This window comes from Populus trichocarpa, chromosome 5 (genome assembly GCF_000002775.5).
Source record: "Populus trichocarpa isolate Nisqually-1 chromosome 5, P.trichocarpa_v4.1, whole genome shotgun sequence".
Taxonomy (NCBI): domain Eukaryota; kingdom Viridiplantae; phylum Streptophyta; class Magnoliopsida; order Malpighiales; family Salicaceae; genus Populus; species Populus trichocarpa.
In genome coordinates, this window is record NC_037289.2 from 2,649,516 (window position 1) to 2,676,523 (window position 27,008).

A 27,008-nucleotide genomic window follows, 5' to 3' on the forward strand; every position below is an offset into this window, starting at 1 on the left:
TGAAGAAGCTTTTTTAACGAACATGTACTGTGGTAGTGTTGATAATTCAATTCAGTTTCTCGATCATTTGTCTTATGTCTCTTTTCTCTGTCAATCCATTCAATTTTTCTTATGAAACAGTGCTCTCTAATCACCTGTGAATCACCTTTATGCGGGCAAAGAAGTATTGATCTGGGTGTATCTCGAGAAGTTACTCGTGCTTCTGTATGTCATTTGCCTATCCTATAAGTGATGTTTTGAAGAAATATCTCACCTTTGTGTTAAACGTAAAGGGTTGATCCATGTATTTCAACGAACGTGCATCCAAATTAGGTTTTGAAAGGTGTACCTGTTTGAAGATTAATTGTGTTTCTTTGGTAATCCGTTATTAACTATGCTCCAGAGCATTAAAGTGGGCTTGTTTTAAAAAAAATATTAAATTATTTTTTTAATAATTTTTAATAATTCTGATTTGCTAATATTAAAAATAAAAAATATATATATTTATAAATATTTCAGTTTCTATTTTCTATATTATTTACAACCAGTTAATAAATAACCCAATTAAATTGTTAGGTCACCAGCGTACTGGTCCACCTGTTAGGCTGATTATACTACAATACATGCATATTTTGCAACATATAAAGCATAAATATAAAATAATGAACTAGTGAGTATATGATTTTAAAAAGTGGAGGCATCAGGTTTAAGCTCCACGTGCTACAATTTTCCTTTTATTTTCTCTCTCTCTTCTTTCTAATTGAATCAATAATTGATACACTAGATTTGATTGGTCTTATGCATATCCAATCTCTGGTATTAACCATAATCAATAGATGGTCAGGTTACTTAGGTTTGGTCGATTCAATTCGAGTATTGTTTTAATTTTTATTTTAATTATAACGGGAAGATCTAAAAAAAATTTATATTCAAGTCCAAGTGTCAACAAAAGTGTTAACTTAGGTGTACAAGGAGAAGTTATAAGAGAATTGTTTTTATTTTTTTAATTATTTATGATTGTCGTAATCCTTCCCTCATCAAACTATAAATTTTAAATTTGGATTTTGAATTTTTTTTATTTTAAAAAAGTGAAAGTAACAAGTAAATAGTTTTATCTCATGTTATTTTTTATTATATTTTGTTGATAGAATGACTAAATAAGAGATTATGGTTTATAAAGATTTGAAGTTTATATTATTAATATTGATGAATGATTATTATAAATTTAGAGTTAAGTGATTGATTTTAGGTGTGTTGTTATAGATAAGGATTTGTTAATTGATTTGTTATGGGTTAGGAAATTTATTTAAACTTTGCTGGAAAATTTGAACAGAATGGTCTTGAGGTTGAAGATGGTGAAATTTTATTTTGATCATTGATTTATGTAAATCGCAATCCAGTCCTTAAACTTTGAAAAGTTATAGTTTGACCCTTGAAATGTATTTTGGAATTCTATGCAGTATTTTTATGAGGTAAATGATGATGAATCCCCATGTGATAATTGATTTGTGTATTTTTCAGCTTAGTCCCTTCATTCTAGATATTTATGATTTGGTCCCTGGACTTTAGAAAAAATACATTTTGATCCCTGAAACGTAAATCGAGATTATGGATAAAATTGAGGATGTGAAATTCCAGCATGGTCATGTGTTCGTGACATTTACAGTTTGATTATCTAATTGTGGTAAAATTATGTGCCTAATCTCTGATTTTGAAAAATTGTTGTTTTAGTCCTTAAACTTAAGAGATTATACCTGGTTTTATTTCATGTATTGGAGTATTTTATTTGTTTTGTTTTAAGTTGGTTTTTGGTATATCATATGTATTAATTGTAAGTGCTTCTAACGATCCTCAATATGATTTACAGGTTTTTCATATAATATTCCTTTTACTTATGTATTTTTCGGGTGATTGAAATAATATTTAATATGCATGTAATATAAGTAGATATGTATGTTGATTATATGGTGAGTACAACTAGTTAATTTCTTAAATATTTTATATTTATTCCTTTATTTTCTAAGTACTATCTATTATTGTTTTTAGTTTCTGTTAACTGGTGAATTTTGTTGAGTGTTCCTGCTTCTTCAATTTTAATTGACATGCCTTACTTGTTTCGCGAGACTTTCATTCTAGTTTTGATTCGATGTTTTAGACACTTCACTATTACCCTACTTTAATTAAGTATGAATCCTGACAATGTAATGAGTATTATGAATTATTATTTTTGTTTTAATTATTGATGAGAAGTTTTGAACTATCATTTGATTTCACTAGTTTTGAATAGTACAATTTGTTAAAAGATTATAAAATGGTACGTATTTTTAAATAACTTGTTCTTTTGATATGTTCGCTCTAAGGTTTAGCGTAGGTGAAGTGTTTTGCTGGCACCACTCCTACGTTGCCGATTATGGACTCGGGATTCAGGTCGTGACAATAACCACAATTAAATGTTTGATATCATGGTACATAATGCTTTTTAAAAGTGTTTTTTTAATTTAAAATATATTAAAATAATATTTTTTTTATTTTTTAAATCAACATATTAAAATAAAAAAAACATATATAAAAAATCAATTTCATATTTTTTTTAGATAAAAAAAAAAACATTTAAAAAAAATAGATTAAAAAGTAAAGACAAACATTCATTACACTACCCATAAAAGCCACTTGCAAGGGCCACTTGTAGAATTTACACTGGGCCATCTTACCTCTTTTTTCCCCCCCTAAATTTTCCCAAAGAGGCATTTCTTGTTTTCTTCTCTTCACATTCTTGACCACAAAAGCTACCCTCGAAGCCAAGAAAAGACTAAAGATCGATTTCTCATTGTTGTTTCTCTTATATTAGATGCATCTCGGATTTGTATTCAGGCTCTCGCTAAAAGAACACCCACAATGACACTCCTTGATTGGGTTATTAACAGCGATTTTGAGGTTCTTATGGCGGGCCATTCGTACGAAATGTGCATTTAAACTAGAACAATGATGCCATGGCCACCACTCAAGTTTCTTCATGCACTGCAACCAAATTTGTGGGGCATGTTTTACTATTGCTACCCTCTTATCTTCACGTATAAAACAAATCGATCCTATCCCACATAAATGCAAATAATGAACACATTCTTAGTTGTAAATAGCCTCTTTTCTCAATGACAAAAAAAAAAAAAAGAGAGAAGAAATGAGAAGAGGATGCGAAGTTGAACCAGACGAAACTTATCTAGATAAAACTCAGTTGACCTGATTGAGTTTTTAGTGATTTAGTTAATTCGATTAATATGATTAAAACCCTATTAATTAATATTAATAATATATTTTTTAAAAAATAAAACTATATTATTTTTATAAAAATATTGATCTATTTACAGGTTGACCCAATAACCCGTGATGCTACCGAAAAGACAATGACACGAACACGAACTCTTTGTTTAGTTATGCCTCGAGATGGTCTTCACAGCAATGATTGGAAATATGCGGGGAGAATGGTACTAATGGTCCTAATGGATATTCTCGGTGGGCTTTTATAGCAAGGAGTGAAATAACCACCGTATCCAAGTTTGATTAATATACCAAGTCCATAGAGTACACAGTACAAGAAGAAATCATTCAGGTTCCGAAATAATGGGCTGCCGAGCCCGAAAATATACCAGCCGAGACCGAAACAATCCCGGAAATAAACACAGGTTTATGTATCCTTTATACTTGATTTCATGGATTTGTATTTCTTAATCCATCTACCCGAAAAGTTTGGGATCTGTATTCCCCCCCGAGACGATACTCGACGTGTCTGTTATCTTTTTGCAATTATCTGTTCATCATCTCAAATCATTAAATAAAATTTTAACTAAATTATCTATATTTTCAGTAACAAATAATAATAATTGCTTTTTAAATAATTTTTTATACTGAAATGGATAACAATGATATTTTTTTTATTTTTTAAAAATTATTTTTGACACCAGCACATCAAAACGATCCAAAACATACAAATCATATTAAATTTTTTTTAAAAAAAATTAAATTTTTTGAAAATACAGTTTACACCGCGTTCCAAACATATTCTTAATCGTCCAAAACTACACTCTCTCACCCCACTAATATATCTTCATTGTCACTGTGTTTACACGTAATTATTAAATTTGATCTATTCAACAAATTAATTTAAAAAATTTGAAACTCAAAATTCAACTTAGATGAAATCTCTAATTAAATAAAATTAGATATTGATTATATTATTGGTTTGCAAACACATTAAAAGAAGTTTTAACTTAGCTACTCCATTTAATCTCTAAATTATCTACATTTCCACCAAATCGTTGCCAAAATTATAGTCTCATGCTCCCACGATTTTTTCTTTGTCGTTGCCTTGTTTATATAGCCACTAAACTCGATCCAATTCAACATATTAGTTTGGAAAATATGAACCAATTAATTGAATTAAACTATATATTGATATGATGAAATCCAATTAACTAAACCGGATTTTTTACTGATCCAGTAGATTTTATCAAGAATATGTGTTTAATGATGAATGTTAACTAACATAATATATTTTACTTATCATATATATATGATTTCATGAATTTGTATTTTTTTTTTGATTAGCGTGGGGTGTCCGGGCCAGCTTACGCACACTACGACTAGTCCTCACGGCCCACTAAACATCCTGCAAGCCCAGTAAACAAGTAAGATACCGTGAGGGTGACATGTGTGCCCATAGAAGTCGAACTCTTTCAAGCCCAATAATATTTTTTTTATTTTTTAAAATTATTTTTAATATCATCACGTTAAAATTAAAATGATATAAAAATATTTTAAAAAATTTATATTTATTTAAAAAACATTTTTAAAACAAAAACTTATGGATACAGATTGTTTGAAGTCGAGTCTACAAAACATGAGCTCATAGAAAAAATTCAAACTTCTCAAGCGCAAAACCAAAAAAATTCCATTTCCCGCCGGAAAATCAAAATACCACAGCCACGTCATCGATCCTCGTAAACCGAAACCCACCAATCAAATCACACTTCCGCTTCCTATATAACCAAAACCCCGAAGCCACACAAATCCATCTCCCTTTCTCATAAAAAACCAGCAATTCGTGAAATTCTCTTTGTTTCCTGCGTGAAAATGAGTTCAAACGAAGGAAGAGCATCTTCAAAGGGAGGTAGAGGAAGAGCCAAGGCCTCCAAGGCGGTGTCAAGGTCCCAGAAGGCAGGGTTACAGTTTCCAGTGGGAAGGGTGGCAAGGTTCTTGAAAACTGGAAAGTACGCTGAACGTCTTGGTGCTGGGTCTCCTGTCTACCTCTCTGCTGTCCTCGAATACCTCGCTGCCGAGGTTCGATTTCTTCAATTTCTTTAAGTGGGTGTCAAATTTTGTTGTTATTTATGGGTTTTGATCATTGGCCTTTTTTTTTTCAGGTTCTTGAGCTAGCTGGGAACGCAGCAAGAGATAACAAGAAGAACCGGATCGTGCCAAGGCACATCCAGCTTGCAGTGAGGAACGACGAGGAGTTAGGGAAGCTGTTGGGGTCGGTTACAATTGCAAACGGAGGAGTTTTGCCTAACATTCACCAGACTCTGCTTCCTAAGAAGGTTGGCAAGGGGAAGGGTGATATTGGATCTGTTTCCCAGGACTTCTAGGGTTTTGATTTGGGATGTGCCATGTAAACCATGCTTGTTAGACCTGGTTTAAAGAATTTCTTCAAAAAAGTTCTTGGCTATTAGATTATCGGGTTAACTTGTGTGGTTGAGTTGAATTTAATGTTCATATATGTTTAGATTTTTTCTAGATTGGGTAGAAAAAGTTGCTGAATCTTTCTAATCCAATGAAAATTGAAAATCTTGGTGCTCATTATTGTGCCTTTTATGCTTCCAAATTTCCAATTCGTTATTTGGACTTCTTAAATCATTTATCTTTCTTGATTTTGATTGATGGAAGGCCTTAATCATCACATTAGCTAAATTACTTATTTTTCCAAGGATGAAAATAGAGAGAGAGAGAGAGAGGATTGAGTAAGGTTAAAAGTTAAAGGGCAGGAAAATTGACGGAAAGGGATGAAATGAAACTTCGAAACACTATCTGGGAGTTGATATTCCTTCCTTGATGGACTTTTCTTTTTAGCAAGGATCAGGATTGGAAAATTGCATTAGCTCCTACAAAATTATCATGGAGGTGGGAAAACTTTTATTTAGAATGAACCTAAATAAGATATTAATTAAACTTGTTCCAATCATATTTGAGGTTTTTTTTTAAAAATTAATTTAAAAACCAAGATTTTTTAAATTAAAATAAGATATTAATTTCAGTTGAAATACTCTTCATATTTAGAAAGTTAAAGAAATATCATGAGAATTTTGTAATGAAATAAAGGTAACAACAAAATCAATTCAACTAAGGAGTGAAGGATTATGATTTTTGTTTTATCCTTTCAATTTGAGAATAAATCACGAAGAACATGAGGATTTAAATATATTATATTTGTTATTTGTTTTGCTAGATAAATGTGAATTTTGATCTAAATAACTCAGTTTAGATCATAAAATATATTTGAAATAAACCAATAAAAAACTAGATTGATTTGTTCAATTTGGTTTTATGCTTGTTAAAAATGAACAAATTAATTTTAATTATTGAGCTTTTAACTAGGTTATTTTTTATTAACCTCGATTTAATGAATTTTTTATTTATAATAAATTTTTTTGATTTGTTTTGATTTACTCCGTACAACTTTGATTTTGTTAGTTTCTAAAATTTGAAAGAATTGATTTTTATTTTAATTTTAATTTTCTAACTAAAATCATTCAACAAATTCAAAAAACTATTCAATTTATTTAACATTAATTTAATTTTTAAAACTTTTCAAGATAATACAGTTAATTTACTATCCCTCCCACCAAACAAGCTGAGGACCTCTTCCATTCACATCTCTAGAGTCCAAAAGGCCCATGGGCTTCCCTTTCAAGCATCTCGAAAAATCAATTCAAAACCGCGAAAAAACAAAACAAAAATTTCCATTTCGCGCCGCGAAAATAAGAAACCTAAGCCACGTCATCGATCCCAGCAAACCCAAACCCACCAATCAGAATACACCTCTTCTCCCTATATAATCAATCCCCCACTATCCACCCTAAAATCAAACACCTCTCTCATTTTCCTTCTTTAACTCCCTCTAAAGCCAAAATCAGGGTTAGGGTTTTATAGCTCTTTGTGTAAAATGAGTTCAAAAGAAGGAGGCGCTTCTACCAAGGGAGGGAGAGGGAAACCAAAGGCATCGAAGTCGGTGTCAAGATCGCATAAAGCAGGGTTGCAATTCCCAGTCGGGAGAATTGCAAGGTTCCTGAAGGCTGGTAAATATGCTGAACGTGTCGGTGCCGGAGCTCCCGTCTACCTTTCTGCTGTCCTTGAGTATCTCGCTGCCGAGGTTCGTTTTCTTTTTTACCCTTTGGCCTTCTCTGGAGTCCTGTTTTCTGGGCTTTAGTCACTTTCTTGTGTTTGGTTTTTTCTTTCCGGCTATCAGGTTGTATATTACAAAAGCAAATATTTTTTGATCTTTAAAGCAAAACCCTCTTGCAAAAGTTTGGTTGATCTATTTTTGCTTGAAAATAATGTTTTTTTGTGGGTTTTATTTGGTGTTTATGACGTGCAATTGTTTTGTGTTATTAATTGGTAATTAATTACTTGATTTGCTAATTTTTTTTGGTTTTTTCCTTAATGTTAACAAATTTTCGATGTTGTTCACTGAAAATAGTGTCAGCTGCTGTTCATTGTTTATTAGATGATTTTGATTTTTTTGATTAAACTATATTTACTGACATGAGTGATTGATTTTGTTCAGGTGCTTGAGCTAGCAGGGAACGCAGCAAGAGATAACAAGAAGAATCGTATAGTGCCAAGGCACATCCAGCTTGCTGTGAGAAACGATGAGGAGCTAAGCAAGCTACTGGGGTCAGTTACAATTGCAAATGGAGGTGTCTTGCCTAACATTCACCAGACTCTTCTTCCTAAGAAGGTTGGCAAAGGGAAAGGCGACATTGGATCTGCTTCTCAAGAGTTCTAGTTCTAGGCTTAGAGCTTTGTCTTTTTGAAAATTCTAGGGCTTCTACAGTGTGTAATATAGTCTTTTTGATTTCTTGGTTTTTCGGAACTGGCTACATGGAGTTTCACTGTATGTTTTTGATAAAAGCTGAGGCTTTTTGGAATCTTGATCAAATGGGAGTTTTTATCAATCACTGTTCCCTTGTTTTGTTCTGTTTTTCTTCTTAAACGCTTTGGTTCTCCGTTGATTGATTCGTTAAAGGTTGCTGGTATGAAGTTGCCCGTGACGGTGTTTGTTCTGGTAATAGGATACAGATGGGTGCTCTTTTGCTTGTTGAAGAAATGGAAGGGTTAGCTGTTGCTATAATAAGTGGGAAGTAATGATTCTGCTGGGATTTTGTTCGATGATGTGTTGCTTTAATGGTTGGTAAGTTGTATCTTTTGTTTCGGAATTGATGGTGGCAGGTGCTTGTCAATGAGAAAAAATGTTTCTTTTTGACCCAGGTTTGCTAAGGTGACTCTTTGCCCTTGTGAAGTGGTTGATTGTGTTTTTGATCAACAGATGAACTCAAGCACCTCCCATCAGCACTGGGATATGGAGATGCTCTGAATCAGGGATGTTGGAATTGGTTACTGTAAGTTCAATGAAAATGTCGTACAATAGCCAGGGAGTTTTACTCTTTCGTCAGGCCCAACATCCCATCAAACAATCATATTTAGGGGAATGGAGATGGACTGAGACTTGTTCTGAAGCAAAGTTTGTTTCTTACTGTCTCAGATTTTCTTTGAATAAGCAAATCAATGGATTGCATATTGCTGCCATACAATAATCAATTCTTAGCAATCCAAAGTCTGCACCTCAATGAACCATGCCTGAGAGAGCTGTTCAGTGCGAGCCTTGTTTGCACAGAATCGGGGATTCGAAGACCTTGCTAAGTCGAAAATCGTCCATGATTTTCAAGTATTATACCACATTTCAGTATCCTGCTGAATTCCTTAACAGAATGATCACCCCAAATTACAACGATACCAGGCTAGGCCGTTCCTTTTGATGCTAGGCCAGGGTTCAATTCGTCCACCCCACTAGTCAGTGAGAACTAGAAGATTATACTTTACAATGATACCAGATACATTACATTGTCTGTCATTATAATCAAGCAAGATCAAAGCTAATTATGCAATGCCCTTCTCTTGGTAAGAGAATAGCATCCTAGAAGGTGGAAGAAACATTTTGGTAAAATGCAAATGCATGGTTAATAGAGTCGAGGCATCTTACCTAAATTTCCTTTTCATCTATGGCTTTCTCAGTTGCATCAATACAGAAGCCAGCTGATTGCTTCTGTGCCGTAGCCTTTACAAGTCTTGATCTAGCTTCAAGATGACGATGCAAGAAAAGAGACAAAGTGTTAGTGTAGCCCATCCCTCTTCAAAGTTTGCTTCACAGCCCAACCATTTCAGTAATACGCAAGTATTCACTTTACCTGTCGAGCCTTCGCTTTTGCTCATTGAACAGTTGGATTTGTTGCTCAAGGGGTTAGGCTTCACTCAAAAAAGCAGATTCTCAAATCGGATGTTCTGTACTGAGCACCATCCTAGTTCTGCGTCGCCATGAAGGAGCCAGAGCAAAACTCGCAGAGGCCATGACAATGGGAACATCCGTAGGATCTTGCATCGGCATGATAGACGATAGTATAAATGTTGCAGCTGGGATACAGCCACTGTTGGTTCCTGGAAATTCAATCCCTTCAACAATTCTTTACACAAACTTTGTCATCTACTGTAACTTGCATGGTGCTGGATTTCATAGATAAGACTTTGACTCCATGTTGTGGTTTATATTCATCGGGTATGGATGAAATTATTATCCTAAAAAATTAGTTGAATTTTATTAGTTATATATAACTTTAATTTTTCTAATTAGTACTTATTAAAATATGATCTAACTTATCGGATTAACGCATTATTCTATATATTCAAAGCCTAACTTTAATTATGTTTTATTTCAAATTAATATGAAAAAATTAAATTTTATTTCAAGTTAGTTTGAAGGTTAATCTGATTAAATCCGTTCTATCCCACTAAATCTAATTTATTCAACTATATTTAATTGTGACTCAATTGATTTAATTTAATTTTTTATTTTTTTATTAAAATAATTTTTTTTATTTATAAAAGGTAATAACCCAACAAATCTTTGATCCAAGCTCTGGATCAAATCAAACCCTGAACTAATAATTCTATATTTTATAATCATGTGATATTACGGGATCCCGATAAATTCAAGCCAGTTAAAAACTGCCACATCTGCAACTTAAAGATTTCAGTGTAATCCTATCATTGATTACTTCTTTAACTATTCAGGGTTAACTTTTTCCTTTTCTTTTGCCCAAAACTCTGCGTTTTCACCATCTGCTCTGCTCTCTGAAATTTAGAAAAAGTCAACATTCAAGAAACTTGAAAAATCCTCCAAGAAAATCTCTCCTCTCTCTCAACAATGGCGTTGAATTGGCTGCTAATATGTCACGGATTAGTCACTTTAACAGTCATAATCTCCTTCCTCTGTGGTCAATGGCCAATCTTCCAAGGCACCCCAATTGAACGCCTTCATCACTTCATCACTTTCGGCGCTTACGATTACTTCCTGTACACCCCACTTCACGCAAACACTCTCTCTCTGTTTGATCTTGATTCGTTGTGTTGTTGATTTTTGGGTTTTGATTTTGCTGCAGGAGGTTTGTTGGGTTTGTGTTTGGTGATAAGGCGAGGAGTTTGGTGCTCTCTATTGAACGCTGTTGCTGTGATCGGCCTAATCCTGTTATGCAGGCAATTCTGTCAAAACCCACATTTTTTTTTATTTCCTCTCTATTTTGTGTTTTTTTTTGAGTTAATTTAGTGGTTTTTATTTGTGTCTAGAAGAAATTTCTTCATCAATGTTTTCCATGCTTTGAAGTGAATAAATTCCTTGTTTTAGCACAGTAGTTTAATAGGTGTTTTGAGTGTGTTGATTTAATAACAAAAACGGAAACTAAGCATTAAAGAATGATCAGGTTGTGTGTGGATTCAAGAGTGCTAGATATGAATGATAAATGTTTGTGGATGAGAATTGAGATGAAACAAAAGCAGGTGAAAAACTGGGGAGCATGGAAATGAGAGAAGAAAAAACAACGCCAAATTTGATGTTTCTATTAGAAAAACTAGGAAGATTTTTATTCACGCAATAGTTTTTAAGTGTCCTACACTAATGGTTTGGAGAAAGAGAAGTAATGCGGTACGACATAAAATGAATCTTTTCATGAATGGTTTACAGTTTATACATTGTTAATGTTTTTGAAAGATTAGTGATTTTCTGTTTATTTTTCGTTTTTTATGCTATTGAAGAAAAATGTACCTTATCGTGCTAATTGATGTATATTAAGATTACTTGTTCTGAAAGATTTTAGATTACACTTAGATTTTTATGTTTTTTATTATTTTATTTTTTTTATTTCAGGTTATATACTTGGCAATAATTGGAGCAACTTATTATTATATTGTGAAGTCATCCTTTCGCTATATTCCTGGATATTACTTAGGTGAAGTTCACAAGTATGTACCGAGTCATGGTTGTTACTCTTATGCTGCAGAACAATCCCTTTAGCGTGACTGCATTCTAAACTTGATTGAATAATCTATGTTCTTGCAGATACACAAGCTTGCTGGCAGTTGGTATCGGAATTGTACTCTTTTTATTGACTAGCTTTTCTGATCCTGGAACTGTCAAGGCTGGGAATGTTTCAGAATATCTCTTGGCATATCCCTATGACAATATCATATATACAGAGAAAGAATGTTCTACTTGTAAAATCCCAAAGTGAGTTCTTTGATTTTTTTTTGGAATTCCTGCAAGTTTTTTCTTTTTATTTATTAAGAATCGTAAGAACAGGAATTATGCTCTTGATGCAGACCAGCTAGGTCCAAGCACTGCAGCATATGTAATCGGTGTGTTGCCCGGTTTGACCATCATTGTGGTTGGATGGTTTGTACTTTATTAGTTTATTATTTGGCTCTGTTATTGTTTTTTGACTCTTTTTAACTGCTCATTCTCTGTATAGACCATATGACTAAAGTTGTTCGTTATTGCAGAATAATTGTATAGGGGAGAGAAATACCCGATACTTCTTGGCTTTTCTTTTGTGGTGAGTTCCATAGGATTACTGGCATGCAATATTCATAATCCAAATGTGGGTGGTGATGCTTTCTTGGAAGATAAAGACCACAAACTGATTTTTACAGCTGTTATCTAATAGATGTCCATAAGAAAAAAGTTTTGATCTTTGAATTTGGCTTAGACTTTCACCTTGCAGTCTCCATCAGTGAAGAAGGGGGATACTCTACAAGGTCTATTATTTGGAAAATACAAATATTCTATGCAACACTGAATTTTATGAAACTGAAATTTAGGGGTTTTTTGGTAACACCACCAAAAGTTTGTAATACAGTAACAGAAATGAGAAACTATCAATATACCATCTTAGTTGTGTTCCTGAAACTGAAAAAAATTAAGAAAAATAAAACCTTTCATTGGTGACCTGAAGCTGTAGCCGATAGGTGGAGAATCTATAATATCTGTTTTGTTAACTTGTGGTATCTGTTTGCGACGATTGAACTTGTTCTTAATTTTTTTTGACAACTCAAATCGTCAAACTTAATTTTAGAGGTTTCCTGCAACTGGTTAGTGGTCACTGGTTTCTTTGTTTCTTCGCTAGAATCTGTAACAGACACAGGTGCACTTCCAGGTTCTTTTGCCAGCATACCTGTAGAAATGTATGTTGCTTTAATTTTTGTGATTTTTTATTAATGAATTTCATGAAATGATGTTGAAACTTCAAACTCTTGCTTAGATTTTTTGTGGTGAAAACCTAATTTGATCACTGCTTGAGCACTGTTCTCTCTTGTAATTTAGTTGCAATGTTATCTGGCATTCATTACATGGGGCTATCTGATCTGCTTCTTGGTTTTATATTTATTCCTTGTTATTATTGGTCTTGCTTCTGTTGAATACATTGCTGTGGTTTTGCAGGCATTGCCTTCTATGTATATATGGAGCAATTGCACTTGCATTGATTATTGCTGGACGATTGAAAGAATTAAGAGTTGTATATATTCTAACAGGTACAGTCACTTGCAGTTACTGACAATCAGAAAAAAATATCAAGATGCAGTTAGGTCTAATTTATGGTTCATTTCTTACGAGAGTAATTGTGGCATTTCTTTTTGTTTTTAACAGTTTATTATGGCGTTGGAAATTCATTCCGTAGTTTAGCTCCGCATGTTGCACAGGTTGTGTCATGAATTCCTTATTTCATTTGCTGCTATACTCTTGTCGCTTTCATTAATGGTTTTCTGATGTTCACAGTGGCTGTTGAGCTCATACAACACTCAATTACTTCTGATGGTGTTTCTTGTCATAGTTTCTCTATTGTTGGCTGGATTTTTTGGGTACCATGCCAACCTTTGTCTCACAAACACTACAACAAATGAGGTCTAGTTCATTTACATGTACTCTTCTATAGTTTTGTTGTTTTCATTTCATATTTGATTAGGCTGGATGTCGATGCTCTTTTAAATGTGGTTTTTTCCATTTCTCTCGGATATAGGATGAGGCAGAATTTGGCCAGTAATTAACATCATAGGAGAAGCCTTTTTTGTAACTTTTTGACTCCATTGCAGCAGCTTTACCTGATGGGCAAAATAGGGAACAGTTAACCGTGTCAAGTCATGAAAACAAAGACAGATATAAATTTCTTGGCTTGGTAGATGGAATACCACATAATTCAGAAAATTTCTATGGAAGTTGCACTTTCTCCTCTTCAAGCTTCCTAATGTTTTGTCCAACCATGAGTTTTCCATAAGGGTAGCAATTAACATAGAAACTTCTGAAATCAGAAGATTTATTGATTTTTTTGGCTAGTGTTATGGTTTGTTATTGTGCTTCCATATTTAAAAGAGGGACAGGGAGCATTGGGAGAAAGGGCTGGGGGGTTTAGAAGTGCTAAAATCAAGTAAGGATGTTGAAAATTGCAAGAACCTTGGCTATTACTTTAATAGATATTGGGGGGAGTTTTTTAAACTAATTTTCCAAGTAATTTCCCCTATAATCTCTAGATTTTAATGTGCTTCTGTTCAACTCTAAACATGATGACTCCAACCAGTTGATTATGTTGTTTAAATTCCCTTGTGGTATTTATAGACAACCATAGCCACCCTCTATCTCTCCATGCGCACACAATTTTTTTGGATTAACCAGTGTTCTCAGTATTGGAATCTCATCTACTAGGTTAATACTGTAATCCTGAAACTTGTGGTCATTGCTTTTTGCTGGAATTGCAGACCTTCAAGTGGGAAGACTACATAAGCTGGCAAAGGAAGCTAAATGAAGCAAGGGTTAGCGCTGCAGCACTTAAAGCAAGCATCAGTGGGATGAGCAGTGAAGCAAAGCGTCCAGAGAGCAAATGTAAATCCTTTTTCCGGAGATCGTCCCTCGAAGATTCTCAGGTGGTAGCAAAGGAAAACAAGTATGACAAGGGGTTCTTTCACAACATGTTTGAGGTCCTTTTCCCGCTATCAACGAGACCATCATTTTCGCAAACGAAATCAAAGCCTTCTTGAGACATCTCCAATTAGGCGTTAACTCAGCTGTATTGTTTCTCCCACTCGCACATGGTTGGCCATGGCCTCAAAGGGGATCAAGCGCTGTGGGAATGTCTGGATCACCACATCACACTGTTCATTGCTATTGACCAAAGGATTGTAGGAGTGCTCCATTGCGCAGTTGCATCTGGTGACTCGTAATGGACAGATTGGTGTAACTATAGATCTACATCTCATTTAGTAAGAACAGCATTAGAAAATTTTACTTGAAAATGAAGAGGGCATATTTTCTTTGCATCCAGCATGCCAAGTAGTGAAATACATGCAACACATAACACTAGAGAGCCTTAATGGCCATCAGAACACATACACTCATTGCCTGTGAGAAAACTCGCTTGATTTGTACCTTGCCTTTTGCATTACTGTAGCAGTGATCATATAAATCTTTTCAAAATCTCCGTGCATTGCATTTATTATAGGCTGTGGAGGGACTTATGAAGATAAATGTGGAAATGAGTAAAAATAATCGACTTATTCGAGTATGAAGGTGAAGGCCATACCCTAACTTATAAAGGGTTAATAATATTTTAGTCAGTCCAGTTTAGTAAAACTAACTAATCAGTCATCTTAGTTTTGAAAACTATATATTTAATCCTTATGCTCTTAATACAATGTGATTCTTCTCGTGTATTTCACTTTCTTTTCCAATTTATTTTGACTTTCTTTATTTTAAGAATTAAATGATGAGCGAAGAAAACCATTTTTTGAATAAATACTTACTAGATTAAGCATGGTCAACATCGATCAAAGGGCTATTTAATAATTTCTCATGCTATACTTAAGGACTAATTAATTTATTGTGATAAACTACAAAGACTAAGTTGTAATTAACTTGATTTATATTTATATATAAGTAATCTATATATTTATAATTTTTTTAACACAAATGTAAAATAATTTGTGGAGTTTTTCTTTTTCTTTCTTTTTTAAGATTACCTTGATTAAACTAAACTTGTTCGATAAATGTAAAATATTTTTGTTTTTCCGTAGCCTGTATACTTTACTTAATGTAAATTGATCATGAAAAATATCACCTGAACCTCTAATAAAAATAGATATAAAGGATTTAAAATTATAAATGCAAATTGGTGTAAAAATTAGGAAGCTTACATTTAAGATGGGGTGGATGGACCCTCCACTGTTATTACCAGATCAGATCCAGGAATGCGTAGAAACCAATATGACATATTAACTGTTTAGACGAAATCAATCGGGGACGTAGCTCAAATGGTAGAGCGCTCGCTTTGCATGCGAGAGGTACAAGGTTAGATCCCCTGCATTCTATTTCTGTTTTTCTGCATTCTATCCAAAGTGGGCCCCTAGATTCTGTAGGAAGTCAAGTTGTTGTTCTTCTTTTTTTCCCACTCTTTTTACGAAGGAAAGATGCACTCTTGCAATTATACAGAGAATAATCATTAAGCCATCCACTGTTGCTCTAATCCATTCCCTTGCTTTCTCACTGCCGATAAACCTCAGCTGTTTATAATCTGCAGTAATATTTGCACCTCTGCTCACTGGTCTGAAATCACTGCTCTGTTGATTAGCTGAAACCAAGAGGTATGCTTGCTTAAAGACTTTTCCTTTTTTCTTCTTTTATCACTTGATTCCAGAGACCCTTTGATGTTAATTTTCTGTTCATCTTGATTGCTTTCTTTTTTTCTTTGTTACTTTATGCTTTTGAAAAGCCTCTGCTTTGCTGCTTGTTTATTATTTGTGTTGTTTTTGCTTTATTAATGTTATTTGACATGCAACAAAGAAAACCCTTTTGCTGTTCATTTCTGATGTAGTTCCAGAAGATTTGAAAAGTTTCCTTTTGATTTAATTTGTTCATTGCAGTTCCTTGATTGCTTGATTCCAGACAAGAAGAAGAGTTAAGTTTCATTGGACATGGATATTGTGATTTCTGTTGTAGCCAAAGTAGCTGAGCTGTTAGTTGTTCCCATTAGGAGACAGATTGGTTATGTAGTTGATTGTAATACCAATATTCAGAACTTAAAAAATGAAGTTGAGAAGCTGAGAGATGCAAAAACAAGGGTGATTCATTCCATAGAGGAGGCTAGAAGGAATGGGGAAGAGATTGAAGTTGATGTTGAGAACTGGCTGCGAAGTGTTGATGGGGTCATTGAAGGGGGAGGTGGTGTTGTTGGAGATGAATCAAGTAAGAAGTGCTTCATGGGTTTGTGTCCTGATCTAAAGATACGTTATCGGTTGGGTAAAGCAGCGAAGAAGGAGTTGCCTGTTGTTGCTGTTTTCCAGGAAAAAGGGAAATTTGAGAGAGTTTCTTACCGTGCTGATCCATCGGGTATAGGGCTTGTCAAGGATTATGAGGCCTTTGAATCAAGAAATTCTGTATTAAATGCTATTGTGGATGCATTGAAGGATGGTGGCGTGAACATGGTTGGGGTGTATGGGATGGGTGGTGTGGGGAAGACCACACTTGTGAAGAAGGTTGCTGAACAAGTCAAGGAGGGTAGGCTGTTCGATAAGGTGGTTCTGGCACTTGTGTCACATACTCCAGACATCAGAAGAATTCAAGGTGAAATATCAGATGGGCTGGGATTCAAATTGGATGCAGAGACTGATAAAGGAAGGGCAAGTCAACTATGCGGGGGATTGAAGAAAGTGACTAAAGTACTTGTAATTCTTGATGATATTTGGAAAGAACTTAAATTGGAGGATGTTGGAATCCCTTCAGGGAGCGATCATGAAGGATGCAAGATACTCATGTCTTCAAGAAATGAATATGTACTGTCTCGCGAGATGGGTGCAAACAAAAATTTCCCGGTTCAAGTTTTGCCTGTAAGAGAAGCATGGAATTTTTTCGTAAAGATGGTGGGGGTTACTGTTAAAAACCCTAGTGTACAACTAGTTGCTGCTGAAGTAGCCAAAAGATGTGCAGGTTTGCCGATTTTACTTGCTACAGTTGCTAGGGCACTGAAAAACAAAGATTTATATGCTTGGAAGGAGGCCTTGAAACAGCTAACAAGGTTTGATAAAGATGAAATTGACAATCAAGTTTACTCGTGTCTAGAACTGAGTTACATGGCTTTGAGAGGTGATGAAATCAAGCCATTGTTCTTGCTTTGTGGGCAATTCCCAACTTATGATACTTCAATCTCAGACTTGTTAAAGTATGCTATAGGCTTGGATTTGTTCAAGGGACGTTCCACATTGGAAGAAGCAAGAAACAGACTGCATACATTGGTGGATGAACTTAAAGCCTCTTGTTTGTTGCTAGAAGGTGACTTTGGTGGAAGCGTGAAAATGCATGATGTTGTTCAAAGTTTTGCCATCTCTGTTGCATCAAGGGACCACCATGTGCTTATCGTGGCAGATGAATTCAAGGAATGGCCAACCAATGATGTGCTTCAACATTACACTGCAATCTCTTTGCCTTTCCGGAAAATTCCTGATCTTCCTGTAATATTAGAATGCCCAAATCTCAATTCGTTTCTACTGCTGAACAAGGATCCCTCACTGCAAATACCAGACAACTTTTTCAGAGAAATGAAGGAGCTTAAAGTCTTGGATCTGACAGGAGTTAATCTTTCACCACTGCCTTCGTCACTTCAATTTCTTGAGAACCTTCAAACGCTGTGTTTGGATCATTGTGTTTTGGAAGATATATCTATAGTTGGAGAGCTAAAGAAGTTAAAAGTTCTCAGCTTAATCAGTTCTAATATTGTTTGTTTGCCAAGAGAAATCGGAAAATTGACTCGTCTGCTACTTCTAGATTTGAGCAATTGTGAAAGGCTTGAAGTAATATCACCAAATGTCCTTTCTTCCTTGACCCGGCTAGAAGAATTATATATGGGAAACAGCTTCGTGAAATGGGAGACTGAAGGACCAAGCAGTCAAAGAAACAATGCTTGCCTGTCAGAATTGAAGCTTCTGTCAAACTTAATTACCTTACACATGCAAGTTACAGATGCAGATAATATGCCCAAGGACTTGTTTTTGTGCTTTCAAAAGTTGGAAAGGTTCAGAATATTTATTGGAGATGGGTGGGACTGGTCTGTTGAGGATGCAACGTCAAGAACTTTGAAACTCAAGCTCTATACAGTTATTCAGTTGGAGGAGTGGGTGAAAACGCTGCTGAAGATCACTGAAGAACTTCATTTGCAAGAACTGAATGGTGTTAAGAGTATCCTCAATGACTTGGACGGGGAAGGTTTCCCTCAGCTGAAGCATCTTCACGTCCAAAATTGTCCTGGAATTCAATATATCATCAACTCGATTAGGATGGGTCCTCGAGCTGCTTTTCTGAACTTGGACTCACTGTTTCTTGAAAATTTGGATAACTTGGAGAAGATCTGTCATGGCCAACTTATGGCAGAGTCGCTTGGAAACTTGAGAATTTTGAAGGTAGAAAGTTGTCATAGGTTGAAGAATTTATTTTCATTCTCCATGGCAAGAAGACTTGTGCGCCTTGAAGAAATCACAATAATTGATTGCAAGATCATGGAAGAGGTTGTTGCTGAGGAAAGTGAGAATGATGCTGCTGACGGTGAACCAATAGAGTTCACTCAATTACGTAGACTGACACTTCAATGTCTGCCTCAGTTCACAAGCTTTCACTCCAATGTCGAGGAATCTTCTGACTCGCAGAGAAGGCAGAAGCTAGTAGCAAGTGATGCGAGGTCAAAAGAAATTGTTGCGGGGAATAAGCTTGGGACTTCCATGTCACTTTTCAATACAAGGGTCTGGTTTGCTTTCTTTTAACAAGCTATTATTTGTCCTTTTAATCTCAAAAAACAAAAACCCATTCTCATGAGTAGACAAATTAAGGGCTTTGATTTTTTTTATCTCGCTGAAAAATAAAAGAACTTAATAAACAAAATATGTGCATGCAGATTTTATTCCCCAATTTGGAGGACCTGAAGCTCTCCTCTATCAAAGTGGAAAAGATATGGCATGACCAACCTGCTGTGCAGTCTCCCTGTGTTAAAAACTTAGCAAGCATTGTTGTGGAGAATTGTAGTAATTTAAACTATTTATTGACATCTTCTATGGTCGAAAGGCTTGCTCAACTCAAAAGGCTTGAAATATGTAATTGCAAGTCCATGGAAGAAATAGTTGTTCCAGATGGAATCGGAGAAGGCAAAATGATGAGCAAGATGCTATTCCCTAAACTACTCATCCTAGAGCTCAATGGTCTGCCGAAACTCACAAGATTCTGCACCAGTAACTTGCTTGAATGCCACTTCCTGAAAGTGCTGACGTTAGGGAATTGCCCTGAACTGAAGGAATTTATTTCCATCCCATCAAGTGCAGATGTCCCTGTCATGAGCAAACCTGACAACACAAAATCAGCTCTCTTCGATGACAAGGTGATTTTATTTCAAAAGCAGGCTTAATTTGTGAGCTTGCCTCACACGTGTATTTTGTTTCTATGTTTTACCCCAAAGGTGATATTTTGTTATGGGCATTGGCTATCTCTTAACAGAATGGAATTATTACTGCAGGTTGCATTCCCTGACTTGGAGGTATTTCGAATTTTCGACGTGGATAATTTGAAGGTGATATGGCACAATGAGCTCCATTCTGATTCCTTTTGCAAACTAAAGACACTGGAGGTTAGGCGTGGAAAGAATTTACTGAATATTTTCCCTTCCAGTATGCTGAGAAGATTCCATAATCTAGAGAATCTGAGTATAGCTGATTGTGATTCAATAGAAGAGATTTTTGATCTCCAAGTGCTCATAAATGTGAAACAAAGACTTGCTGTTACAGCCACTCAATTGAGAGTTGTGCGTCTAATGAATCTTCCATATCTGAAGCATGTTTGGAATACGGATCCACAAGGAATTCTTTCCTTCCATAACCTATGTACCGTGCATGTCCGGAGATGTCCTGGTCTAAGAAGTCTCTTTCCTGCCTCTATAGCCCAAACCCTTCTACAACTTGAAGAGCTTCAGATAGATACTTGTGGAGTGGAGGAAATTGTTGCAATGGATGAAGGACTAGGAGAAGGTCCTTCATCCTTTCGGTTTTGGTTTCCTAAAGTTACCCATCTGCATCTTGTGCAATTACCAGAACTACAGAGATTCTATCCAGGAATACATACATCAGAATGGCCGAGGTTGAAAAACTTTCGGGTGTATGACTGTGAAAAAATTGAAATATTTCCTTCAGAAATCAAGTGCACTCACGAACCATGCAGGGAGGACCACATGGACATCCAGGGTCAGCAACCACTTCTCTCATTTAGGAAGGTATGATCCTCAACTCTATTCCAAGCACGTACACGCTCCACATCTTTCTAATTTTCACATAAACTTTCATTAGACCATAATTGTCACGACTCGAATTCCAGGTCCATGATCAGTAATACAGGAGCGGTGTCATTAGGATATCCTCAACTATGTTAAGTCTCAGAATGAATATATCATATATATTTTTTTAAATACGCAACATTTCATAATCTTTTAAAATATTATATTATTCAAAACTAATGAAACTAAATGATAGTTCAAAACTTCTCATTAATAATTAAAACAAAAATAATAATTCATAATACTTATTACATTGTCAAAATCCAAACTTAATTAAAACATGATGATATTGGAGCATCTAAGACATCGAATAAAAACTAAAAGGAAAGCCTCGCAAAACAAGTAAGGAATAGTGATCAAAACTGAAGAAGCAAGAACATTCAACAAAATTCACCTGTTAACAAAAACTAAGAACTTGAAATAATATTAAAAATGAGAGGTGGGTTCAACCAATTCAATGAGGGAATAACAATTAATATACATCTTAGATATTAATAGTTTGCAAGATTATCAAGAAAACTAAAACTCCTCTTGGTTTTAGTGTTCACTCTTTTACTGTTCGCCTAGACACATCACTGTAGATTGGAGCAGTGTAATGATGAAATTGTCTATGCTAAAAAAACTTGCTAAGCATGCAATTAATAACTTCTCTGTCCTTTTTGTTTTCTTTGAAACAATTAAAATACAAAATTATTATGTATATTAAAAAATGGCTGAGGTGTGCTGGGCACGCGCCAGCGGGTAGGCGCCGCTCGTGCCATTTGGGTGGCACTTGTGGCCCCAGAACAGAACGGAGAGCCGCTTTATGAGGCATCTTTCGATGCGCCTTGCCACCCCAGGCACAGTGGCAAGGTGCGTGTGCCGAGGAGGAGCTTCAAGAGGGGGGTTTTTCCCTCCCTCCCTCTCTGCCCTCTCTTTTTCTAGAAAATTGTGCTGCCCATTGCCAAAAAAGAGGGTTATGTATGATTGCCAGACCCAAGTAACATGGGTCTGACATGTTGCTAGGCCCAAGTAAAAATAGTGGGTCAGTCATATTTGCCAAACCCAAGCAAACATGGGTCAGACACCTTTAATTATAAGATGTGTTTTAACTATTTAATAGTGGGTCTGAAAACTAAGTCAGACCCAAGTATCTTGGGTCTGACACCATTACCAGACTCAAGTGCCAGACTCAAGGTCCTCGACTCTGGCAGACCCAAACAACTAGGGTCTGACACCCCCTATACCAAACTCAATTACCTCTCTATCCTTTTGTTTTCTTCAATTATCTCTCTTTAGTCATTATAGTTTTAAATTTTAAAACACCCACTTTGATGTTTTCAAAACTTTTCAGTTTGAAAAATAGCTAAGAAAGTTTTTACTAATCCTATTTGACATCTTATTCTTACAAAGTAACTTTATTGGGGGTGATAAAATCTTTTATCATAGTCGTCAAACCCTGGATCATTAGATTATCAGGTGTCTATGTTATTTTTTTAACAAAATAATATTTTCTTTCTTTTCAATAAAACCACCCCGGACACAAGCGTTTTGAGTTTGACAATCACGCCAGACCCAAGATAGTTTGGGTCTGGAAACCAAGCCAGACCCAAGCGCCTTGGGTCTGACATGTAACGTGGGTCTAACATTGTTAGGAAACCGAAGTAAACATGAATACCCCCTATGATTATAGAAAATTACAAAAAAAAAAATAGTGTGGAAGAACAAAAATACCTATATATGCTAAGTTTTTTTTTTTGGTGTCATACCCAGGCATAGGTCCAGACCATGGCTACCAGACCCAAGTCTCTTGGGTTTAGCATGGTCGTCAGACCCAACGCTATTGGATCTGGCATAGCCCCCAGACCCAAGTCTTCTAAGTCTGGCATGACCGCCAAACTCAAGGGGCTTAAAACATTCTATACACTCTTAATATTTTTTTACATTTTTTTAAAAAATTGATATTGACCCACTGCGGAGCGCGGACCAATATATACACACACTAAGCATATTATCATAAAGTAGTAAAATACATGTTAGTTACCAGATGACACCCAATCATTGTGGGAGGATCAGTCGCCACAAGTTGGTGCCTCTCTCACTAGCTAGATATAAAGAATACTACGCACATATGCTAACTACTCTTCGTTATCATGAAGTTACTAACAAGTCTCGTATAAAGGCATAATAAATATTTGTATAATTATCAAAGTAATGTATATTATATCAAATAGAATTTAGTTCAACAAAATACGAGTGTAAATTCAAAAATAGATGAGTACTCGGAAATTAAAGCAACATATATAAATATTCAAGAAATTAACTGGTCGTACTCATCATTTAATCAACATACATATTTATTTATATTACATGCATATTAAAGAATATCCAATTCACTCGTAAAATATAGAACTAAAAGAAATATCAGATAAAAGAATAAAAAATTATATTGAGAATCGTTAGATGTATCTACAACAAATATATAGAATTACTAAAAAAAAATATCCAAAACAACACAAATAAAAGATTCCAATGCATAAAAGAAACCAAGTTTAGTCTCCTAAGTTTATGGACTAAAATGACAATTTTCAAAAAACAGGGACCGAAACGTAATTTTACTAGAGTTGGATGACCAAATTGTAATTGTCATAAATACATAACCATACTGAAATTTCACCCATAATCCATCCTCAATTTTTTCCAGATTCTTGATTTACATTATAGGGACCAAATTGTAATATTTCCAAAGTTCATGGACTAAATTGTAAATCTCCAAAATAAAGGGACTAAACTAAAAAATACATCTTCAACCTCAAGACCATTCTGTCTAGATTTTCCAGCAAAGTTAAAACAAATTTCTTAACTCATAACAAAGCAATTAAATAAATCAATTAACAAATCCTTATTTCTAACAATACATCTAAAATCAATCACTTAACTTTAAACCCATAATGATCATGAATCAATCTTAATAACATAAACTTCAAATCTTTATAAATTCTAATCTCGTATTTAATCCTTTCATAAACAAGCCATGATCGAAAATAACATGAGAGAGAATCACTTACTTGTTACTACCAACTTTTTGAACAAAAAAATTCAAGATCAAAGACTGAAATAATTCTTGGTTTGATGAGGGGAGGGTCATGACAACTCCAAGAATTAGAAGAGAGAAAAACAATTCTCTTATATTTTTTTTATATATACCTAGATTAACTTAGGTTAGGTTTGGGTTAACTTGAACTTGAGTTTAAGCCAAAAGTTTGGATATTACCGTTATGTTCATCATTATGATTAATTATGTTTCCATTCAACGGTGAATTTGGTTGACATCCCAATACTTGGTGAATCAATGAAGCATGATGACTTCTTTTGAGGGATACATATGTTGGATGATGTGTTCAATCTAAAAGCCATTGCCCCTCTGCAGAAAGAGAATTCTTATTGAAAGAAGATTGACAAAGCTTTTGCATTCATAACATTAATTACAAAACTGAAGCTAGAGCTCACGTGGTACAATTGACCAAGTCAAGTGTTCAGTTGATCTTTCTTTGCACAGCCTATAAACTTGTTAAGAAAACGTCTAGTCAAGCATATTTTCTTTTGATTGGTTTTCAGATCATCCCCAACTTGGAGCAATTAATTTTGGAAAGCAAGGATGCATCGGCATTATTGAAAGGCCTGTGTCCTCAAGACTTATTTCACAAACTCAAAGTTCTCGAGCTAATTTTCTTTCGTGATGCACATGCAACTTTTCCATTTGATCTCCTTCCAAGGTTCCCTAATATGGAAAAACTTATTGTGGGACGTAGTACGTTCAAAGAGTTGCTCCCGTCAAGACTTGATGGTATGGAGAAGCATGCAAGAGTTCTTTCACCGATACGACACTTAGAGTTGGATTCTCTTCCTTGCCTAGAGCATTTATGGAAGAGCAATTCCCAACTGGACCAGGCTCTTCAAACTCTTCAAACTCTAAGGGTACGGAATGGCGGCAGTTTGATTTACTTAGCTCCATCGCGTGCTTCTTTCCAAAATCTAACAAATTTGTATGTGTGGAGATGCGAAAGATTAGTAATATTGGTGACATCCACAACAGCAAAAAGTCTGGCGCAACTCACAAGAATGAGTATAAACTACTGCAGTATGGTTACCGAAATAGTAGCAAACGAGGGAGACGGAATAAAAGATGAGATTGTCTTCAGCAAATTAGAAAGATTAGAGCTTTATCGTTTACCAACCCTAACTAGCTTCTGCTCAGAAAAACACAGCTTTGATTTCCCATCTCTGGTAGAAGTAACTGTCGAAAAATGTCCTGAGATGAAGTTTTTCTCCAACGGAGCACTGAGCACTCCCAAGCTGCGGAGAGTTAATTTGACTAAAGTAGAGAAGAAAAATCTCAACACCACAATACAACAGTTGTCTACACAAACGGTAAGTACCGATCAATCATTCCAATTTCTGTAAACCATGAAATAAGTAACTAGGTATCTAATTTTGCTTGTATTTAACTATTTCAGAAAGCTCAAATTGCTGAAAGTTCATCATCGTAAAAGCTTGATATACATGCTTGCTCCACCGATGGGTTCGATCCCTGTGCAGCTCCTAGAGTTGGAAGTAAAAGGAGAGAAAGGAAGAAAGGAGGGAGAAGAAGAAGAGAGGAGCAGGAGAAATCAATGATCTTCATAATTCATCGTCAAAACTGTGTAATGTAAAATACAATACATATGAATATCCAACTCTACCCAAACATTGATTTACAATTACTATAAAGAAATGGTGTTTTCATGTAAAAATATTATAATTGTAAATTTTGTTAATTTTTTTGTAGTAAAATTGTAATTTTTGGGTTTTTTTTTAGAAAAGAAGTTTTTCTTTATATTTTTCTTATACTTGTTATTTTTATCATTTTATATTGGTCTATTTATCACCATTTTTTATCTTTATTTTTTTAATATTTTTTTAGTTTTTTTTCCCTTACACTTTTTTTAGAAAAAAATATTATTTTTTTATTTTTTACACTTTAAATATTTATAGAATACTTGGTTGATCACTATACATTTTTTGTATTTTTATCTTTATTCTTTTATAATTTTTTCTTTACACTTTTTTCTTAAAAAAACTATTATATGTATAACACTTTTTTTTTATTTCTTTAAATACATATGATATTTACTACAATTTATTATATATAAGTATCGATGTTTTAATTCACAGTTATATTTCTTATTCGATGTCAAAAAACACATTAATAACAACTATACATTAATTCTTTTGTGTTAGAAAAAAAATTAGTTGACCTGCAACGAGACGAGTTGAATAGACACGTGAACATTTTGTTTTTTACATTTATTGACACAAATGGTTCTCAAAGTATTTAATTAAATACATGCATAAATCTTTTGATTTATAATTAGAATTTAAATTATCCGACCCGTGGTAAAACGCAAGTCAATGTATTAGCATGAAGATAAATCAAACCCAATAATAAAACCAAATGAAATGTAATAAAATAGTCTTAAGTTTAATCTTTCAACTAAAGAATGATTGGTTGAGCTATTTTCCATCATCTTCAATCATGCATGTGTGAGATGTGTCTTGTGTCTGGTGTTGTTTCAAAGTTTTTTGGTGCATGTCTCTATACAAGAAATCCCTGATAATAGAACATGGATTGATATATTTTTGTGTTTTTGGATAAATGAAATAATTACCTATTGATTACAAGCCTAATGGTTATCGTTTATAAATTATCAGTTTATAAATTATTTGCCTATAAATTATCATCTTACAGGATTACAAGCCTACTTGATAAAGCAGATTATAAAATTCCTGTGATTTTGGTTCAATTGCAGGTCCGTTGTCTGTTGTGCTGTCTTCTCCTTCATTTCATGACAACTTCGTATTTGGCAATGGAATTACCACACTATTTTCAAGGCTAAATATTTTTATTGTTTTCAGATATTTCACTCAGTAAGTAGCAGAAATTTGTTTGCATTGATTCCATCGAACCATTTATGCTCCCTGGCTTGATTAATTAGAAGGCCATACAAGCAA

At 34.6% G+C, this 27,008-nt stretch overlaps 4 protein-coding genes and 1 long non-coding RNA gene across 5 annotated transcripts; 4 read left to right on the top strand and 1 right to left on the bottom strand.

Annotated features, from left to right (window-relative positions):
• Positions 1-5,028: 5,028 nt before the first annotated feature.
• LOC18098846 (histone H2AX) lies at positions 5,029-5,827 on the top strand. Its single transcript, XM_006382600.3, has 2 exons — positions 5,029-5,313; positions 5,397-5,827. The coding sequence occupies exons 1-2, from the start codon at positions 5,107-5,109 to the stop codon at positions 5,616-5,618; spliced, it is 429 nt and encodes a 142-aa protein (XP_006382662.3). The 5' UTR covers positions 5,029-5,106; the 3' UTR covers positions 5,619-5,827.
• Positions 5,828-7,101: 1,274 nt separating this feature from the next.
• On the top strand, positions 7,102-8,204 carry LOC18109775 (histone H2AX). Its single transcript, XM_006388001.3, has 2 exons — positions 7,102-7,399; positions 7,814-8,204. Exons 1-2 carry the CDS (start codon positions 7,193-7,195, stop codon positions 8,033-8,035), a joined length of 429 nt encoding a protein of 142 aa, XP_006388063.1. The 5' UTR covers positions 7,102-7,192; the 3' UTR covers positions 8,036-8,204.
• A 567-nt stretch (positions 8,205-8,771) lies between these two features.
• LOC112327457 (uncharacterized) lies at positions 8,772-9,909 on the bottom strand. Its single transcript, XR_002981669.2, has 2 exons — positions 9,495-9,909; positions 8,772-9,384 (listed from the first exon to the last, which is right to left on the bottom strand). It is a non-coding gene; the product is annotated as an uncharacterized LOC112327457 (long non-coding RNA).
• A 401-nt stretch (positions 9,910-10,310) lies between these two features.
• LOC18109778 (probable protein S-acyltransferase 17) lies at positions 10,311-15,097 on the top strand. Its single transcript, XM_006388003.3, has 10 exons — positions 10,311-10,656; positions 10,743-10,836; positions 11,504-11,598; positions 11,696-11,863; positions 11,956-12,028; positions 12,136-12,188; positions 13,073-13,164; positions 13,280-13,332; positions 13,409-13,534; positions 14,383-15,097. Exons 1-10 carry the CDS (start codon positions 10,508-10,510, stop codon positions 14,659-14,661), a joined length of 1,182 nt encoding a protein of 393 aa, XP_006388065.1. The 5' UTR covers positions 10,311-10,507; the 3' UTR covers positions 14,662-15,097.
• A 750-nt stretch (positions 15,098-15,847) lies between these two features.
• Positions 15,848-25,812, top strand: LOC18098853 (probable disease resistance protein At4g27220). Its single transcript, XM_024600718.2, has 6 exons — positions 15,848-16,260; positions 16,540-19,404; positions 19,557-20,033; positions 20,169-20,918; positions 24,576-25,388; positions 25,475-25,812. Exons 2-6 carry the CDS (start codon positions 16,591-16,593, stop codon positions 25,505-25,507), a joined length of 4,887 nt encoding a protein of 1,628 aa, XP_024456486.2. The 5' UTR covers positions 15,848-16,260; positions 16,540-16,590; the 3' UTR covers positions 25,508-25,812.
• Positions 25,813-27,008: the final 1,196 nt, after the last annotated feature.

Coding starts and splice junctions, on each gene's coding strand:
- LOC18098846 (XM_006382600.3), top strand. CDS start 5,107: ATGAGTTCAAACGAAGGAAGAGCATCTTCAAAGGGAGGTAGAGGAAGA. Junction 5,314..5,396: donor TCGAATACCTCGCTGCCGAG/GTTCGATTTCTT, acceptor TTTTTTTTTCAG/GTTCTTGAGCTAGCTGGGAA.
- LOC18109775 (XM_006388001.3), top strand. CDS start 7,193: ATGAGTTCAAAAGAAGGAGGCGCTTCTACCAAGGGAGGGAGAGGGAAA. Junction 7,400..7,813: donor TTGAGTATCTCGCTGCCGAG/GTTCGTTTTCTT, acceptor GATTTTGTTCAG/GTGCTTGAGCTAGCAGGGAA.
- LOC18109778 (XM_006388003.3), top strand. CDS start 10,508: ATGGCGTTGAATTGGCTGCTAATATGTCACGGATTAGTCACTTTAACA. Junction 12,189..13,072: donor TTCTTGGCTTTTCTTTTGTG/GTGAGTTCCATA, acceptor GTGGTTTTGCAG/GCATTGCCTTCTATGTATAT. Junction 13,165..13,279: donor AGTTGTATATATTCTAACAG/GTACAGTCACTT, acceptor TGTTTTTAACAG/TTTATTATGGCGTTGGAAAT.
- LOC18098853 (XM_024600718.2), top strand. CDS start 16,591: ATGGATATTGTGATTTCTGTTGTAGCCAAAGTAGCTGAGCTGTTAGTT. Junction 19,405..19,556: donor TGTCACTTTTCAATACAAGG/GTCTGGTTTGCT, acceptor ATGTGCATGCAG/ATTTTATTCCCCAATTTGGA. Junction 25,389..25,474: donor AACAGTTGTCTACACAAACG/GTAAGTACCGAT, acceptor TAACTATTTCAG/AAAGCTCAAATTGCTGAAAG.